Source organism: Narcine bancroftii, chromosome 8, assembly GCF_036971445.1.
Source record: "Narcine bancroftii isolate sNarBan1 chromosome 8, sNarBan1.hap1, whole genome shotgun sequence".
Lineage (NCBI taxonomy): Eukaryota > Metazoa > Chordata > Chondrichthyes > Torpediniformes > Narcinidae > Narcine > Narcine bancroftii.
Genome location: NC_091476.1, coordinates 133,542,540 through 133,562,531, shown reverse-complemented (window position 1 = coordinate 133,562,531; position 19,992 = coordinate 133,542,540). Strand labels below are relative to the sequence as shown.

Sequence of the window (19,992 nt, the reverse complement as noted above, 5' to 3'; positions counted from 1 at the left end):
CAGACTGGAGAGTGTTATAGAGGTGAGAAACCGAAGAATAAAGGTGAACAGTTCCCTGAAAGTGATGACGCAGGTGGAAAGGGTACTGAACAAGTTATTGGCGTGCTTGCCTTCATTGGACAGGGTATCCAGTACAAAGGTTGGAACATTATGATGTAGTTTGTAAAAATATTTGTTACCACACACTTGGAGCACAGTGCAGTTTTGGTCATCCACCTACAGGAATAATGTCATTAAATTGGAAAAGCTGCAGAAGAGATTTACCAGGAAGCTACCAAGACTTGAGTAAAAGAGAGAGGATGTATAAGCTGTGACTTTATTCCATCAAATGTAGGAAGCTGAGGGATGACTTGATAAAAGGAACATAGAATCATGGAGCAGGGGATAAAGTAAACGGTCATTCTTTCTCCTAAGATTCTCAAACTCAAGGGCAATGGTTTGAGCTGAGTGGGGAGAAATTTAAAAGGGACCTGAGGGGAAACTTTTTTTTTAAGCGAACGGTAAGGCATACCAGGAATGAGCTGCCAGAAGAACCTAAAAAAGCAGGTCCACTTTCAATATCCCAAAGACATTTTGGTAAATATGTGGATGAGAAGGAGTTTGAAGAATAGAGCCTAAATAGAGGCAAATGGGATTAGCCCAGAGTTGAGCTGAGGGGCCTCTCTGTGTTGTATGACTCTATCGCAGTTTGCAGATAAGATTAGAGCCATTTGATTTAGTCTTCCAGCATATCTTTGCAAAAGAACTTGTTAAAAATTATATCTACTTAATCTAAATCTCTATTGTTTTGCAATTTGCCTCTTTCCTCTACTCTTCTTAGAGTGATAGAATTCTTAAGGCATAGATAAAACTAGAATCCTGACCATAAACAATAGCAAACATCTAACTTTTATTTTAAACAGATCTAAGGATCTGGAATTGAAGATGAGACAAAAACTCATGACATCTTAAGATTATGAAATGGGACTAGGTCATTTTTTAGACCAACGTGACAACACCAGGGATTTTGAGCAACGCCAACTAAGAAAAAAGTCTTAGTCCACATCAGAATGGTGAGTGACATGGAGTTAGCTTGACAGCATCTGCAGAAATTAAAGCTGGAGTTTCATTATGCCTTAACGAGCACCTCCTTGAGCAGAAGTTGGAAAATATAGCCACTCTCAAACATATGAATACGTTACTTTTATTCAACCCAGTATGCCAAGATGCACTGAAACTCATCTTTAAGCACATAGTGGTCACTTATTTGGGGCCTCAACTAAACACAATCTGTTTCAGCTGGGATTTCCCTCACTATCCTAACTGGTCTGTTCACATTTTTCTTTAAAATTGCTACATGTTGAAACCTTGATGCAAACCCTCACACTTCTAAACTACTGAAGCACAACTGACATATTGCTCACATGCCAGATTCTCATATGCTGGGAGCATCTGTAGCTTCTCACTCAAGATGACAGATTTAAGTAAATCATTTGGACCAGTCCCTCTCAACAGGGAGCTGTTCGGCCTCCCTGGGGGCCGAACAGCATATTTAAGGAGGGAGGTACGCAATGAAATCATAAAATATGTCAGTAGGAGAGAAATACAAAGGAAACCAACTAAACGTAACTGCTTCACAGGGAAGGAGGCCCATAAAATTTGAGTAGAGACCTAACTTGGCCATAGCCAAAAAAGATTGAGAATGGCTGGTTTATACAATCACATACAGATTTAATATTGTGGGAAAATGTGAATTTTATGCAAAAAATTCAAATTCACAAATGGTCATCCAAAAAATGAAGGAATTGATCAGCACTTTATTGGAATACACAATAGCCTAAAATCTGCTTGGGTGCAAATGTTGCAGAGATAGGGGTTTATGTAATCATCAACTCCTACTTTAGCAGCATGCACATTCATTAAGTGAATACCAACAGAGACACAAACTTGGGCAGAAAGATAGTACTGACAAATGTAAAATCAGGCAACCACTGAATACTTCTAATTGGTCTTTAGAAAGTAAATGCTGCCCCATAGGGGTCCTTTTTTTACATGAATAGACCTCAATTATATCTAGTGCAGTGGGAAGGGTTCCTCTACATGTGATCTCATGTTAATTTTAATATTTATATAACTCAATTTATACAATTTTATTCTATCTGCGAGTTGCAAAAAGCCTTACTCCCCTTGAGAAGGCTCAAGAGTGTAAAATCACAAGATTGAAAGACCTCTTCTTCAACATCAGGCTCCTGAATGGATCCCACAATTCTGCTTTCATACTGCTCTTGCTTGGAACTATCTAATCTTTCTTCATTGCAACTATATACTCTTCTTCCACTTACAAGGCGATATAAATATTAAAGTTAACATGAGATCACATGTAGAGGAACCCTTCTCACTGCACTAGATAATAATGTGGCAAAAAACAAACAAAAGCAGCAAATACAAATCCACATTTCAAATTTCTCTTCCATATGCCAAAATCATTAGGTTAACACTCTTCATCATTGGTTCTGACTTTAGCATTAACTTTTAGAAACTTGTTACAAGATGGCAAGGCGGTGCAAAAGTTATTTCAAATTTAGTTATGTACAAACATTTTCTGGAATAAACAGAAACTGGTTTTAGATATTTATTGAGCTGAGTTCCATTCATTAAAAACAACCCTCCAACAGATACAAATCTATAAAGTGTAAAGCCTAAAAAATGCAAAATAGAGAATAAAATGATGCAAACTGTTAATTCACTTTTAACCATAAAAAATTATTATTACAGTTCAAATTAATAGGGTTGACCAATTAAAATAAATTAAAATAACAGACTCGCCAAGGCAAATAGCGCCTTTGGAAGACTAAACAAGAGTCTGGAAAAACAACCAACTGAAAAACCTCACAAAGATTAGCGTATACAGAGCCGGTGTCATACCCACACTCCTGTTTGGCTCCGAAACATGGGTCCTCTACTGGCATCACCTACGGCTCCTAGAACACTTCCACCAGCGTTGTCTCCGCTCCATCCTCAACATTCATTGGAGCGCTTTCATCCCTAACATTGAAGTACTCGAGATGACAGAGGCCGACAGCATCGAATCCACGCTGCTGAAGATCCAACTGCGCTGGGTAGGTCACGTCTCCAGAATGGAGGACCATCGCCTTCCCAAGATCATGTTATATGGCGAGCTCTCCACTGGCCACCGTGACAGAGGTGCACCAAAGAAGAGATACAAGGACTGCCTAAAGAAATCTCTTGGTGCCTGCCACATTGACCACCGGCAGTGGGCTGATATTGCCTCAAACCGTGCATCTTGGCGCCTCACAGTTCGGCGGGCAGCAACCTCCTTTGAAGAAGACTGCAGAGCCCACCTCACTGATAAAAGACAAAGGAGGAAAAACCCAACACCCAACCCACCAATTTTCCCCTGAAACCGCTGCAACTGTGTATGCCTGTCCCGCATCGGACTTGTCAGCCACAAATGAGCCTGCAGCTGACGTGGACATTTACCCGCTTCGTCCGCGAAGCCAAGCCAAAGAAGAAGAAGATTTCTCTGGTGCAGCCCTGTTGAACATTTAGTTACTGAGCTCAGCATTTCAGTATCTGTTTAGCAAGTGCCTAAAATTACACGTCTACAAAGAATTAAAAATAAAATTTCACCTACTTCTTAAATTACACTAAATGCAAGGATAAATTGTGAACTTACGTTGAAATGCAAAGATCGCTCATTTTGCTGCTGCTCAGCCTGAACATCATCTTTCGTGTTTTCCAACCAAACATCCATATCTTCTACTGAAGGGATTTCGTCTTCTCGAGATTCACCACCTCCCACTTCATCATCCTCTTCAACAGTCGAACTTTCAGAATCAAAGCTTTCTTTTGAACTGTACATTAATACAATTTTTCAAACCTTAGACTTAGAATTTATTTCCTTCCGATATATAATTAATCAGTAAAGTATAATTTTTCAACTTTTTTTTTAAAAAAAAGGACAGCTTAGCTGTAATCAGAAGAACATAATTTAAAAAATAATTACCAGATGCTGTCGCTCGTCTCTTTCTCAATTTGCTTCTCTAAGCACAAACAGAAATACTTGAAAGTAGAACAGTCTTGTACATTAAAATTACAAAAGTGGTGGAATGATTATTTCCTTAGTATTATACAACCTTAACCACCTTATATGTATAATTGGAAATCATATTACCCTGCCCATCACAATAAGAATGTGCAAAAATGAAGACTTAATGATTTGTATTTCTGCCTCAATAATTATAAACACTTCAGGGCTTATAATATGAAAAGACTAAGGTAATTCAGACAACAGAAACTAAGGATCAAAAACTAGATTATGGAAACAAGTTTTCACTTGATGTCATTAATACAGATTCCTCAAGCTTTACTGAAGATTGGATTTAAGATGATACAGCAACAATTGCTTCCTTTAGATTTATCTTGTTACAGTCTATTGTAATGATGCAAAATGCCTTAATTAGAATTATAATAGATTACTGAAATTTCATCCAGTAATTCATAAGATTAAAATAGCTTGGAAATTGGAACTTGCAAGACCCTAATTGAAGGATCTATGGGACAAGGTTCTTAAACTGGTGAAAACATCTTCAATATGTGCCTGACATTCATTAATACAATTCAAAGTGATGCATCGTGTTCACATGTCCAAAGATGAGTTGTCTTGAATTTTTTCTAACATTAACCCTACTGATATTGCTACATTGACACATACAGTTTGGTCTTGTCCATCATTAGTAATCTATTGGAAAGAAATTTTTAATATCTTTTCAACTGTACTTCAGGTGGAGCTACGACCCAATCTAATAACTACTCTTTTTGGGGTTATTGAACCAGACATAGGAAGTTATTCTATTCCTAGGCAACGGGTTGTGGCCTTCTACATTGTTGGCTAGAAGAACCATCTTATTCAAATGGAAAGACTCTAGACCTCCAATGTTTCTCTCATATTATGTCCTGTTTTTAAGTTTAGAAAAAAAAATAGATATCATGTATTTGATTCATCAGTGAAATATGAAGATACATGGTGACCAGTGGAGGGGGAATCGAGTTTATACTATTTAAAGTTTTATCTTTATACCTATGAGATTTTGTATTTTAGATTTTGTTCCCTTTTCTTCATTGAACTGTTTTTATTATAAAAACAAATCAAAAATATGCAGAATATTATGCTTTTGATAATCAATTAGGAAGAAAGAATGAATTGCCTTTACATGATATTGCTCATGTCCTTACCAAACATTCTGAAATAGTTTATTCGCAAGTAGATTTTGTTTGAAGAATAGCTACTGAGATAATGTAAGCAGGCAATTTATTTGCAGTAAAGCTGCAATCGAGGTAATCGGTTTTAGAACTTTTGAGGGATGAATATTTTCAGCACACGAAAGATAATACTCCTAATTTTCTGTGAAATAGCACAAGATATTTTATGCTCTTATGAGAGAGTAGAGAAATCCTAATTTTAACATCTCAGCCAAAAATGCCTATTCCTATATTCAACAAATTCAGTCCAGTACCAGAGCATTAGTCTATGCTTTAATTTTCAAGGCACTTAAAATAGACCAAGTCCCAAATTTCATAAGTGAGGGGTGGAGGTTGTCAATAGTGCCACATCAGACAATTTCTTTCTTGCTGTTATCTGATTCAGCAACAGATCTCTCATTAGTAAATGATGCCTTGCTTGGTTTAACTTTACCTTCACAATAAACAAACCCTACACTTCTGTCTTATTTAATATTATCCCCTGCACTCTTGTTTTTTTTAATTTTGCATTACTTGTTGGTGCTAAGTTTAAAAGTTTTTTCCACTGTATCTTGGTACACATGGCAGTAACCAATTCAATAACTGAATTTAATATTTTTATCGTCATATGTACCAAGAAACTGTTTTCTGTGCTGTCCAAGCAGGTCAACTTATACAGCAGATAATGCAACAATGAACAAAAAAACAAGACAGTTCTCCAATGCTTTTGTATACTTTTTAAAAGTATACAAATCTTGCAGTGTATAGACAGTGCAAGGCCATTAGCTTTTGCCAATTTCTCTTCATTGCAGTTAAGAGTCTGAAGATGCAATAAACAACCCATCATTAAATCCAGAGGTTTGCGCTTTCAAGCACATCTTCTACCCAAATGAAGGCAGAGAAAAGAGTATAAGCATAGTGGGAATTAATTATTTAATATGCTAGCAGCTCTCCCAAGACAGGAGAAACATATGAAATTAGTGGAGGAGACTGGCAGTTTCTTGCTGTTTTGGGCAGAGCAGTTCCCAATCCTATGATGCACAGGGACAGGATAATAAACAAGTCTCATCAAAGTCATCTTTAAATGGAGGACTCACTATCATTCACATACACTAGATTGTGTATACTTGTATAATAAGTTGTACAATGAAAAATTTGGACATTTAAATACTTTAACAATGACGATATTGAACAAAGTTTGACTTAAAAGAAAATTACATTCAGTAAGTACTGCATCATATTGAGATATTAAACATCTTAATTACAAAAACATTTCAACTTTCTTCCCCAATCGAGGTTGATTTTGTTCTAAAAGTTCCTTCAGAAGAGTTGCAGCAAGCAAATGCATCATAAAGGAATTGGGACTAACCTTTTGATGAAAGTAATTGCTCAGTTTGAATTAGTTCTCGCTGTTCTGTCAAACCTTTTATGTTCAACCCTTTCCTCTGACATATTTGAATTGCCAACGAATTCGCTTTCAAAGCACGTGCATACCATCCTTTTCCACACTGTGCTCCAGCAAAGAGGTATTGACCCTAAAAGAGACAAAACAAAAAAGGGATGCAAGTGATTTTAAACTAGCATCAAAAGTGGATCTTTAAAACTTCATTCCACGTTTTTATACTGTTCAAATAGTTAAATACATAATTATTTGGAAACACATTAGAAGAGTCATTACTGATACTTTGGATGTGCATTGCTAGCATCTGAAATTCCCAACAAGATTTAACTACCAATTTTTACCCACCTCTATGGAATGAGGTTTTAGGACAATACAGCGCTTTGCATCACTCCATGCTTTTCTGTAAAACAAAAAAAAATGGCATATGAACTACATGGACAACATTGCAATGATCATGAACAATATTAATAAAGTTAACCCAAATTAACCTCATTGTGACTGAATGGTTCTGCATACCTTTACTCAAAGAAATTAAAGGTAGAACATTTTTTAATTTTATGAACAAGAAAATCAAGGGAACTGATTGAAGTTGAACAATTTCTTCAATGGGAATATTTTATTTCTTCACATGGATAAATAAACAAGAATTTAATAGTTGTGTGTAAAATTAGCCAAGTGCTGTACTAAGAAGAGCCAAAACAAATGTTCTCAATTTGCATGATTTGAAGGATGGTTCTGAACTTAGATTTGTCCAAAACCTAAATGAACAATCATGTATTCTCTGGAATTTCTATACCAGAGGTATCTTAAATCACATTGCTTAATCTGATATTATCAACTTCCCGAGTTGAGACCACCACCAAAACCTCTTCCCCTTCCTTCACATTAATTAAAAAATACCTGCTATTACATAAAGAACAGGTTTTTGAAAAATGTTATCTGGAATTATACTTCATAAAGAATGTTTACAAAAAGCAAATGCTACTTACTTGAATTGACATAACTGCAGATAACAATAAGATCTTTTCTCATACAACAAATGACTGAATGCGCTGTAATAGAAAAATGTAAAGTTCTTTGTTCTGAAACGCATCGCAAATTGCATCAAAATCATAACGTGAATTGTTATCAATAAAGCACTGTGATGAATGCAAGAAAAGAGATTAAAAGATTTAAAATAACTATTACCATTCCAATAGATAATTTGAACTTGCTCTAAAAGTTTTGATCCTCAAAACAAAAATCACAATAAGTCTAAGCCTAGGATTCGAGATCTTGTAAAATTTTTGATAAGCTACCTCAAAGATTAAAGTGCACCATGACACCTCCTCCATAAGCACACCACTTGATTAAATCACAATCTCTATCTGAAATCTTTTCACACCTTGCCTGAAATGCTACACAAACAAACAACTGAAGAGACTGATTTATTTCTGCTGCATTTAAGTCTTGGGAGTTTGAATGTTTGCAGGTTGCAGCTGTTGACATTTGGAAAAGTTAAGCAATTGATTGAAATGTACGAGATCTTGCAGACATTACCTATGAGATAGATGTCTGGAAGACATTTCTGCCTAGTGGGAAAATCTACGCCTGGGGTCACTGTTTGAAAATAAGGCTCCATCCTCTTCAAACAAAAATACGATGGAGGGGAAAAAGGGGAGAAAATGACACTGTGTATATTCAAGAGGGAAATGTCTGTGTGTATTTTGATCAGTGTGGTTCATAGTGTGAAAAATGTTTTAAAAATTTTAAAAAAAACAAAAGTACGATGAAATTTACTACCTCAGAGAATTATGAGTATCTTAGTGAGCAAAATTCTTCCTCAAAAGAGCTGAAATCAACTCTGAAATTTTTCAGGGAATCAGATACTTCTGATAAGCAAGGATGTCAAAGGTCACTGCTGGCTGGTAATGTGGAGTTGAGGGTTACATTCAGATCAACCATGATTTTTTTTTTAAATGCTTTATTTAAAATAAGACCACTTAGCAAACATATCACAATATTTCAAACTTAATCTAAATATACATGGTATTTATAAAAAAGAAAAAGTAAAATACAAAAGAAAGACCTCTTATTAATCCCTCCACCTCCTACAAACTAAAAAAAAGAAAAAGAGGGACAAGAAAACCACAACAGGAGTACTTTACTTTCCAATACTTTTAAACATATAAATATTTATAGAGACCTATACGATAAAGGGAATGTTCAAGATTCATTTTAAATTTTAATACCAACAGTTTGTAAATATGGACTCCATATTTCACAAAATGTATGATATTTAGTTCTTAAATTCTAAGTAATGTTCCCAAGTGGAATACAACTCCAAATTTCTGCATGCCATCTATCCATTCCCAAATCAGTATTCAGCTTCCAAGTTATAGCAATACATTTTCCAGCTATTTTCAAGGAAATTTGAACAAATTTTATTGATACATATTCAGCTTTAATTTAGGTTTAATCCCTCTAATATCTCCCAGTCAAAATAACTATGGATCTTGTGGGAATCTTACTTCAGTTATTTGTTCTAATAAATTACCCATTTCAAGCCAAAAAGGTTTAATTATGGAACATTGCCAAGTCAAATGCAAAAAAAATACCAATTTCTTGTCCACATCTAAAATATAATATGCTTTATATTTATTCAGATTTATGTAACTTTTGTGATGTTAAATATAACTGATGAATAAAGTTATATTGAACTAACTGATATCTCACATTTATTGTACTTTTCATACTCTCTCTACATATCTGAATCCATCTACATTCCTCTTCTTGCTTATTTAAATCTACCTCCCATTTATGTCTTGGTTTATGAACTCTTCCTTTATGAGCCTTCTTTTATAATAATTTATACATCTCTGAAATAAATTTCTTTACATCCCTAGTACATAATTCTACTTCTGTCTCCACTGGTAATACTAAATCTTGACCAAAAATTTCTCAAAATCATTCATAAAATTGGGAAGATGTTAACCTCCTAAATCTTATTTCCACATTAATTTCTCCAAATAAACCCTAGCCTTTACATAAAAATTTTCTAACACAAACATTTAATTGCTTAAAAAAAATTTTGAGGAATTGAAATCGATTTAATATTGTATTTGTGAAAAAACATTAACCTTAACACAATTTACTCTATCCAAAGTATAGGTAACATACTCCATTTTTCCAAATCCTCTAATTTTCTTCAATAAAGATAAATCATTTAAATAACTTTGTCAAATCTGATTGCATACAAATACCTATATAATTTATTTCAAGATCTGGCCATCAGGTTTTAATTACTTCCTTACATTTCTGATAATCTCCATTAACTAAAGACATAATTTCACTTTTCTCCAAATTAATTATATATCCCGATTTGTCTTCATATTCTTTTATTCTAATGTTAAATTCTTGCAAAGAATTTAAAGCAGTAATTCTTAACCTTTTTCTTTCCACTCACATACCAGTTTAATTATTCCCTATGCCATAGGTGCTCTGAAATTACTAAGTGATTGCTTCAGGTGGTATATGGAAAGAAAAAGTTTAAAAACCACTGTTTCAATCATACCTAATTGACTTGTTAAGTGCACGATTTCATAACTCCAAAGGAAATTACCCAATGACAATTTTTCTCAAGCAAAATATTTCAGTAACAATTGGGTCTACAGCAGTAATTCTTAACTTTCCCTTCCCACTCACATACCACCTTAAGCAATCCCTTAATAATCACAGAGCACCGATGACATAGGGATTACTTAAAGTGGTATGTGAGTGGAAAAGAATCAGGTTGAGAACCACTAATTTAAAGCATATATTAAATAAATTAAAACATCATCTGCAAATAAATATATTTTATATTCTTCTTGCTTCACCTTAGAATCCTGTCTTATTAATTCAGCTAATAGTTCTATTCCTAAAACAAACAAGGCCAGTGACAATGGGCAACCTTGTCTACTTGATCTTGTTAATTCAAAAGATATTGAAATCTGCCCATTTGTCACTACTTTTTCCAATAGTTTTCTTTAAATACAACATTTTAACCCAATCTATGAACATTGAACCCAATCTGCATTTCTCTAAAATTTTAAAGAGATCCCATTCTAATCTATCAAATGCCTTTTTAGCATCCAAAGTCACTGCCACACTCAGGTCTCTCCCTTTTTTTTGAACCAAATGTGTCAAACTAAGAAGCCTCGCTGCATTATCTTCAGATTTCTGACCCTTAACAAATCCAGTTTGATCCATATGTATTAATTTTGGTAAATACTTTGCCAATCTATTTGTTAATATTTTATAATCAATATTTAATAAGAAAATTGGTCTATAATACTGGTTTCATTGGATCTCTATCTTTTTTTGAATTACTGTAATAACTGCAATTAAGAAGAATTCTAGCAGAAAATGTACATTCATAGCATAATTTAAAACCTTCATAAATGGAGGTATTAAAAGATCTTTAAATTTTTTAATAAAATTCTACAGGAAATCCATCTTCTCCTGGCGATTTGTTATTTTGCAGAGATTATTACCTCACTAATTTCCTTTGCCGTAAATACTACATTCAAATCTATTTGCTCTCTATCATTCAGACTAGGTAAAGTAATTTGTGATAAAAAACTTGTCAATCTTATTTCAATCTTATTTTCATCATGTGCTGATTCCGAATTATATAATTCAGAATAAAATTCTTTAAATACATAATTTATTTCTTGTGGTTTATATGCAATTGTCCCCGAAGATTTTTTAATTGCATTAATCACTCTAGATGTCTGTTTTGCTTTCAATTGGCATGCTAAAACTTTGAGCTCTTTCTCCTAATTCATAGTATCTGTTTAGTTAATTAGCTTTTGTTATGTGTCTGAATGGTGTTATATTCAAGTTTTTTTATTAATTGCTTTTGCTTATTTTGTAAATCTTTTTTCTAATTTACCTATTTCCTGTTTTAATTGTTGTCTCTTTTATATATTCCTTTTTAATTTTAGCTGAGTAACTTACTATTTGACCTCTTGTATATGTTTTTAATGCATCCCAAATAATATTTATTATCTAATGAATTAAAGTTCACTTCAAAAAATAATTGAATTTGCTTTCTTATATATAACAAAAAAATCACAGAAATCTACTCTTTTTAATTTCTTTTCTTTGGCTTGGCTTCGCGGACAAAGATTTATGGAGGGGGTAAAAGTCCACGTCAGCTGCAGGCTCGTTTGTGGCTGACAAGTCCGATGCGGGACAGGCAGACACGGTTGCAGCGGCTGCAGGGGAAAATTGGTTGGTTGGGGTTGGGTTTTTCCTCCTTTGCCTTTTGTCAGTGAGGTGGGCTCTGCGGTCTTCTTCAAAGGAGGTTGCTGCCCGCCAAACTGTGAGGCGCCAAGATGCACGGTTTGAGGCGATATCAGCCCACTGGCAGTGGTCAATGTGGCAGGCACCAAGAGATTTCTTTAGGCAGTCCTTGTACCTTTTCTTTGGTGCACCTCTGTCACGGTGGCCAGTGGAGAGCTCGCCATATAACACGATCTTGGGAAGGCGATGGTCCTCCATTCTGGAGACGTGACCCACCCAGCGCAGCTGGATCTTCAGCAGCGTGGACTCGATGCTGTCGACCTCTGCCATCTCGAGTACTTCGACGTTAGGGATGAAAGCGCTCCAATGAATGTTGAGGATGGAGCGGAGACAACGCTGGTGGAAGCGTTCTAGGAGCCGTAGGTGATGCCGGTAGAGGACCCATGATTCAGAGCCGAACAGGAGTGTGGGTATGACAACGGCTCTGTATACGCTAATCTTTGTGAGGTTTTTCAGTTGGTTGTTTTTCCAGACTCTTTTGTGTAGTCTTCCAAAGGCGCTATTTGCCTTGGCGAGTCTGTTGTCTATCTCATTGTCGATCCTTGCATCTGATGAAATGGTGCAGACGAGATAGGTAAACTGGTTGACCGTTTTGAGTTTTGTGTGCCCGATGGAGATGTGGGGGGGCTGGTAGTCATGGTGGGGAGCTGGCTGATGGAGGACCTCAGTTTTCTTCAGGCTGACTTCCAGGCCAAACATTTTGGCAGTTTTCGCAAAGCAGGACGTCAAGCGCTGAAGAGCTGGCTCTGAACGGGCAACTAAAGCGGCATCGTCTGCAAAGAGTAGTTCACGGACAAGTTTCTCTTGTGTCTTGGTGTGAGCTTGCAGGCGCCTCAGATTGAAGAGACTGCCATCCGTGCAGTACCGGATGTAAACAGTGTCTTCATTGTTGGGGTCTTTCATGGCTTGGTTCAGCATCATGCTGAAGAAAATTGAAAAGAGGGTTGGTGCGAGAACACAGCCTTGCTTCACGCCATTGTTAATGGAGAAGGGTTCAGAGAGCTCATTGCTGTATCTGACCCGACCTTGTTGGTTTTCGTGCAGTTGGATAATCATGTTGAGGAACTTTGGGGGACATCCGATGCGCTCTAGTATTTGCCAAAGCCCTTTCCTGCTCACGGTGTCGAAGGCTTTGGTGAGGTCAACAGAGGTGATGTAGAGTCCTTTGTTTTGTTCTCTGCACTTTTCTTGGAGCAGTCTGAGGGCAAAGACCATGTCAGTAGTTCCTCTGTTTGCGCGAAAGCCGCACTGTGATTCTGGGAGAATATTCTCGGCGACACTAGGTATTATTCTATTTAGTAGAATCCTAGCGAAGATTTTGCCTGCAATGGAGAGCAGCGTGATTCCCCTGTAGTTTGAGCAATCTAATTTCTCGCCTTTGTTTTTGTACAGGGTGATGATGATGGCATCACGAAGGTCCTGAGGCAGTTTTCCTTGGTCCCAACAAAGCTTGAAAAACTCATGCAGTTTGGCATGCAGAGTTTTGCCGCCAGCCTTCCAGACCTCTGGGGGGGATTCCATCCATACCTGCAATCCACTGAAGAGGTACTGGGCTTCTCCTCCAGGAAAAACAAGGACTGGTTTGATGAAAACAGCCAGGAAATCCAGGAGCTGCTGGCAAAGAAGCGAGCTGCCCACCAGGCTCACCTTACAAAGCCATCCTGTCCAGAGAAGAAACAAGCCTTCCGTCGCGCATGCAGCCATCTTCAGCGCAAACTCCGGGAGATCCAAAATGAGTGGTGGACTAGACTCGCCAAACGAACCCAGCTCAGCGCGGACATTGGCGACTTCAGGGGTTTCTACGAGGCTCTAAAGGCTGTGTATGGCCCCTCACCCCAAGTCCAAAGCCCGCTGCACAGCTCAGACAGCAAAGTCCTCCTCAGCGACAAGATCTCCATCCTCAACCGATGGTCAGAACACTTCCAATCTCTTTTCAGTGCCAACCGCTCAGTCCAAGATTCCGCCCTGCTCCAGCTCCCTCAACAGCCCCTAAGGCTAGAGCTGGATGAGGTCCTCACCCTGGATGAGACATATAAGGCAATCGAACAACTGAAAAGTGGCAAAGCAGCAGGTATGGACTCTTTTTAATAATGCAGTATTAAACCTCCATCTACAAGGTACATTATTTTCCACGATCTTATTTAGTGACAGAGCAAGCTTAAAAGACCTAGAGCACTGCTCCTTTTTCAAAAGACACCAAAATGCATGCACAGCCACTAATTCATTATTCTCATTCATAAGTAGGCCAAAACATTTTATATCATCTGTGGAATCTACTCTTGGAAATTCTTACCAAATTCCTATTGCTTTATTCAGAGTCTTCACAGCTGGTTCATAATGTTGCTTTTTCATATTTTGTTCCCAAAGGTCAAAAAAAGTTTTTGTTTGCTGATTACAAAGAGAAAGTGAAACATAATAGGAACATCAGTCATCCATTAAAATGATAATCATAATGTAACAAGGTTCGATGGTTCAAAAGGAATAAAATTCTCCATGCAGTAAATAACTTTGTAGACATTTTTTTTTAAAACACTTCAATCATGAGCCAGATCAGATTCTCATGCAATTTAACTTCAATATGAAACAACCCTCCTGCATTTGTTAATAGATTTCTACAATCTCAAATAAAAAAAACACAGAATTGTTGGAGGAACTCAGCTGATCTCACAGCGTCTGTAAGAGGTAGATATACCAATGACGTTTTGGGCCTGAGTCCTTCAAGATACTGTATAAGCAAAGAACAGGGAGGCATCAGAATAATGACTACCAGGGCCAGGAATTCAAATCCAATAAAATGTCTGAATTGGATATGAGGAGAGGTATGAATTGATGTTCACTCTAAGACAGAGGAAAAAGGGAAAAGAGAGCAAGTGTGAGAGAGAGAGCGAGTGCTATAGTGTGAGGGGGCACGCAAGATGGGTGATGTGCAAGAGCACACCCGAGTGCCAGGGGATGGCTTAAAACAGAGACCGGATAAGTCCATGTTACTCCCCATCAGTTGGAGGATAAGTAGAGTGAATATAACGTGTTGTTCCTCCAATTTAAGGGTGATCTCAGTGTGTGAGACCATGGACAGACATGTTAGCAAGGGAATGGGACAGGGAATTGAAATGGGAGATCCACACCACTAAGGCAGACAGCCAAGGTGCTCAACAAAGTGATCTTCTAGTCTGTGCCTTGACTCTCCACTGTAGGAGAGAATTGGATAGGTGTCAATGGGACAAATGGTGGAGAGAACGAAAAGACAAAGAAGTCACGGAGGGAGCAGTCCTTGTGGAATCCAGAGGGGAATAAGTGTTTAGTGATAGAATCACGTAGTTATTGCAAGAACATGTTGTTTCTTTCAAAACTGCATTGCTAATGCTAGAACCATGATAAACGGCTCATTACTAATCCCCATCCCTGCATGGGTTTTCCTTGGGGGAGTTCTAGTTTCTTTCCACCATTCAAAATGTACCGGGGGTGTAGGTTAATGGGGTGTAAATTAGGAGGCATGGATTTGTGGGTCAAAATGGCTTGTTACCATGCTGTGTGCATCTATGTCTAATATTAGATTTTGCTATAAGCCTTAAAACGAAGGATAATTATTACTTGTACGTAGTCCAGTTGAATCTCTTACCTTTTCTTCCTGAAAGCACTGATTTTCAAACTGCTCAAATGGATTATTCTGATCGATAGTATATTGCTTTATAAGATTGAAATCTACAGCAAAAAATATAAAATGTTATTTTCATACCAGGACTTTATGTTTGTCAAAATATTTAAATATAACCATCAATATGGCTTTTGTATTTAATTGCTTCATTATGAATCTGGAAAATTTGTTCATATTTTTAATTAGCTCAACTGTGTGGAGGATTTAAATTACAATCAATCAGGGCCCAATCAGTAATTCCAGAAGTAGATCCAATCTTTTATTTCAGTCTTGATCAACTCATCTCAGTAACTCAATATTAGAGTGAAACTGCATGGAAACTCATCCCTGCATATCAAGGTGTCTTTCTGAGCAAATGCGTTTGCATTTGGTCCATCTCGCTCCAAATCTTTCCCATTCATGCACATGTCCAAATGGGTTTTAAATGCTACAAATGCATCCATTACTACTACTTCTGGCAGCTCATTCTATATACCCACCACCTTTTGTGAGGAAAAGCTTGCTCCTTGTGTCTCCTTTTTAATCCTCTCCCCACACCTTAAACCTATATTCTAGTTTAAAACTTCTCAACTTGATGAAAAAGATTGCAATCACCTTAACTATGCCCCTCATGACTTTATAAACCTCAATAAGGTCACCCCTCAGGGATAAAAGGCAAAACAACCACATGCAACCAGCAAAGTCCATGATTCGTCGTTGCTTCTTCTACCACCTTCCTTCCCACCCCATATTAAAGTCATTCATTAACCAAATTAATTAATTCTACATACAGTCATCAATGAAACTCAGATCACTGTATCAGCAAATCCCATGGCCCTGAAGAATCCTTCAAAGTGAAGAAACATCACTGGCATGAGGCCAGTTACTGCATCTGGTGCTCCCGATGCAGCCTCATAAATTGGCAGACTGGGAAATTGTTTCATTGAGCATCTTTGCTGATTGCAAAGGAGGCCGACCATTTTAATTCAATGAAACCCATCTTTTTCAAACAAGCCTCAAAAGGACCAGTGGTGAAGAGTGTGGTAACCTAGCTAAATCACTTGCACTCACATCCACAGTCATTAACTGTTTTGAGAGGCTGGTGTTACATAAAGCCCTTCACCACCTGGATGGCAAAGACACATAAATCAGGATGCTCTTTATCAACTACAGTTTGGCATTCACACCACATCACCTCAAAACTGATCAAGACTGGGGAGGAGTCATGTGATAGAGTAGTGGCCGGTAGGGTAAAACCAGCCCTCTCCAGAAAAGAAGAAAAAAAAAATCAAGAAAAGACAAAGTTCAACAAATATTACATATAAGAAATAAAAGATAAAGTTGCAGAGAAGAGAAAGAAGATGGCACCTAAGAAGGAAAAAGTAAAAACAATGGGGAAAAAAAGAAAAGACACCAGAAAAGAAAGAAGGCCTTACCTCCACGAAGGAACAGGGAGTCATGGTGGCGAAGAGCGCCCAATCTCCAAGGTTAGTGTCGGCCCTGCGGAGTCGTGAACCCCTGACTCTCTGAGCCAAACAAAAGTGCGCAACTGTACAGGCGCGAGGAGTCACGCATGAGCAGTGCGTAATCTAAGGTAAAGGAAAACATTGACGGGACGGGAGCTCAGCCGAGGAGCGGGCAACCACGGCGCAGCCAGCTGAGGGACGCCCGACACCAGGGCTCTCAGCTGGAAGATGAGGAAAGCGGCAGGAGAGGGAGTGAAATACCAGGTGAGAAAGACAGTCGACGGGGAGAACGGCAAGAGAAGCAGCGGCAGGAGGCTCGACAGATGAGCAGCTCAGAAGGAGAGGACCAACAGCAAGAGGCCAAGCAAGAAGAGGCCCAACAAAGTGAGACAAGCAACTCATCAGAAAAATCAGAAGAGACACAGATACAAAGAAGAAGAAGACACAAACACAGGTACAGGCACAGAAGAGGAAGAAGACCAAGATCTTCACAGAAAAATAGGTAAAATAGATGGACAGAATATAGATAAAGCTTTTTTTGAAGAACAAATTAGAGCATTAAAGGAATGGTTGAAATTAAAATTTAGTGGAATTAAAAGAAAAATGAAAAGAACAGATGATAAAATGCAAATATTAGAACTAGTCATGACAGAAATAGGGAAAAGAGTAGAAAATGTGGAAGAACGAGAAACGGCTGTAGAAATGGAAGTAAACTACTTAAGAGGAAAATTGGAAGAAAATTATAAAAAAAATTAAAGAGACAAGACTTGTTAGCTCAGAAAATTGATAAGTTGGAAAATTATAGTAGGCGAAACAACATAAAAATAGTGGGCTGAAGGAAGATGAAGAAGGCACAGCTCTGAAGGAATTTATAAAAGAATGGATCCCGAAGGTCCTGGGAACGACAGAAATGCAGGAAGAAATGGAAATAGAAAGGACACACAGCACACTAGCTCTGAAACTACAGATACATCAAAAACCAAGATCCATTTTAATAAAATTTTTGAGATATACAACAAGAGAAAATATACTGGAGCGGGCAAGGAATAAAATTAGAGAAGACAATAAACCACTGGAATACAAGGATCAAAAAATATTTTTTTACCCAGACATAAGTTTTGAACTCTTAAAAAGGAGGAAGGAGTTTAATACAGCGAAAACGATCTTATAGAAAAAAGGTTATAAATTCATGTTAAAACATCTAACTGTGCTTAAAATATTTATCCCCGGGGAGCAAAACAGACTGTTCTTGGATCCGGAGGAAGCACAAGAATTTGCAGAACGCTTGCAGGAGAGAAGGAGAGATGAAGAGATGTAATAAGAATGAAGAACGGTGATACCAAGTATATAAAAAGATGTAAAAACAATGTATATGTAAAGAACTAAAGAAGGGAAAGAGAAGGGAAGGAAGGAAGGGGAAAAAAAAGGGAGAACTTTGTTATATGTGTATAAAAAGTGTTTTCGGGGGAGGGGGGATTGGGGGGGGGGGGGAAAGAGAATAACCGTCACAGGCTAGAATACTTATTTCAATCGTTGCTAATTCCCTTAACAGAAAAATTCTTTAATGAACGAAAGAGAATAATAAGGAAATTCTTGTGGAAAGGGGGGAAAACCGAGGATAGCGTTAGATAAATTAACAGAGAGGTATAACCAAGGTGGTTTGCAGTTACCAAACTTTTAAAATTATTATAGAGATTATTATATTACCAGATAAGGGAAAAACCAGACTTGACTAAGATAGAACGAGATAAAATAGGGGAGAAAGTACCGGAACATACATTTTAATAGTGGGATGAAAAGCTGGTGCAATATAAAAGCTCACCAGTATTGCATCATTTATTTAATATATGGAAGAAGATCCACTTAGAAAGGAAAAAAACGAATTACCAAATACCAAAATTGTTATTGACACAAAACCCACTAATCCCTTTTACAATAGATAACCTTTCCTTTAGAGAAAGAGAGAAAAGGAATCAAAAGTATAGAAATTTTTTTTTTGGGAAATAATTTATTAACATTTGAACAGTTGAAGTACAAATATGGAATAACTCATGGTTCAATGTTTGCATATCATCAACTGAAAGCTTATTTAAAGAATAAATTGGGAAGCAGACTGAGATTACCAGAAGGAAGCAGCTTTGAATATGTGATGACAGACACAATGATAATTAAAAGATTTATAATGAACATCTACATTAAGCTGCAAGATAAGGAAAATGATGAAATAAACTATAAACTTAAACAAAAGTGGGAAAAGGTGTTAAACATAAAGATAAAAAATGAAGCATGGGAAAAGTTATGTTCTGGAACTATGAAGAATACAATAAACACAAGGTTACGCATGATACAGTATAATTAGTTACACAGGTTACATATCACGCCTCAAAAGTTAAAAGAATGGGATTCAAAGTTATCAGATAGATGTTTTCGCTGTAAGAAGGAATTGGGAACAGTACATGCAATTTGGACATGTAAGAAAGTGGAAATGTTTTGGGAAGATCTAAATCAGATATTAAATAAAATCACAAAAAAATAAAATACCAAAAATTCCAGAGATATTTCTTTTAAGTAATATTAGTAAGGAATTAGGCCTCGAATTGGATAAAGTGCAAAAAAGATTCATTGTGATAGCCTTAGCTGTAGCAAAAAAATGTACAATGTCAACTTGGAAAATGGAAGAGAGCTTGAGAATACAGCAACGGTACATGGAAATGAATAAATGTACTCCATTGAAAAAAATAACAATTTAAAAAATAAAGTCACATTATTTGAACAAATTTGGGAACATAACAGAGTGGGCTTGCCTCGGACCTCCACCTCCTAAAATGATAAGACAAAATGACTTAATCCAGTGTGTAAAAGTAGATGACACATTTTTCTTGTTTATTTTTCATTGTGTGATGACATTGTTTAATGGTTTT

General features: G+C 36.9%; 1 protein-coding gene across 4 annotated transcripts in view; it reads right to left on the bottom strand.

Moving 5' to 3' along the window:
* The window catches only part of LOC138741195 (golgin subfamily B member 1-like), a 98,614-nt gene that overhangs the window by 62,182 nt on the left and 16,440 nt on the right, over positions 1 to 19,992 (bottom strand). For all 4 annotated transcript variants that reach the window (XR_011343378.1, XM_069894911.1, XM_069894910.1 and 1 more), the window contains 7 exons: positions 15,591 to 15,673; positions 14,265 to 14,359; positions 7,633 to 7,695; positions 6,989 to 7,043; positions 6,611 to 6,776; positions 4,007 to 4,043; positions 3,677 to 3,854 (listed from right to left, as the gene is read on the bottom strand). Coding sequence is in view for 3 of the 4 variants with exons in the window: in XM_069894911.1 (XP_069751012.1) it covers positions 3,677 to 3,854; positions 4,007 to 4,043; positions 6,611 to 6,776; positions 6,989 to 7,043; positions 7,633 to 7,695; positions 14,265 to 14,359; positions 15,591 to 15,673 (677 nt within the window). In the remaining variant the exon portion in view is untranslated. The remainder of the gene's footprint in view (positions 1 to 3,676; positions 3,855 to 4,006; positions 4,044 to 6,610; positions 6,777 to 6,988; positions 7,044 to 7,632; positions 7,696 to 14,264; positions 14,360 to 15,590; positions 15,674 to 19,992) is intronic.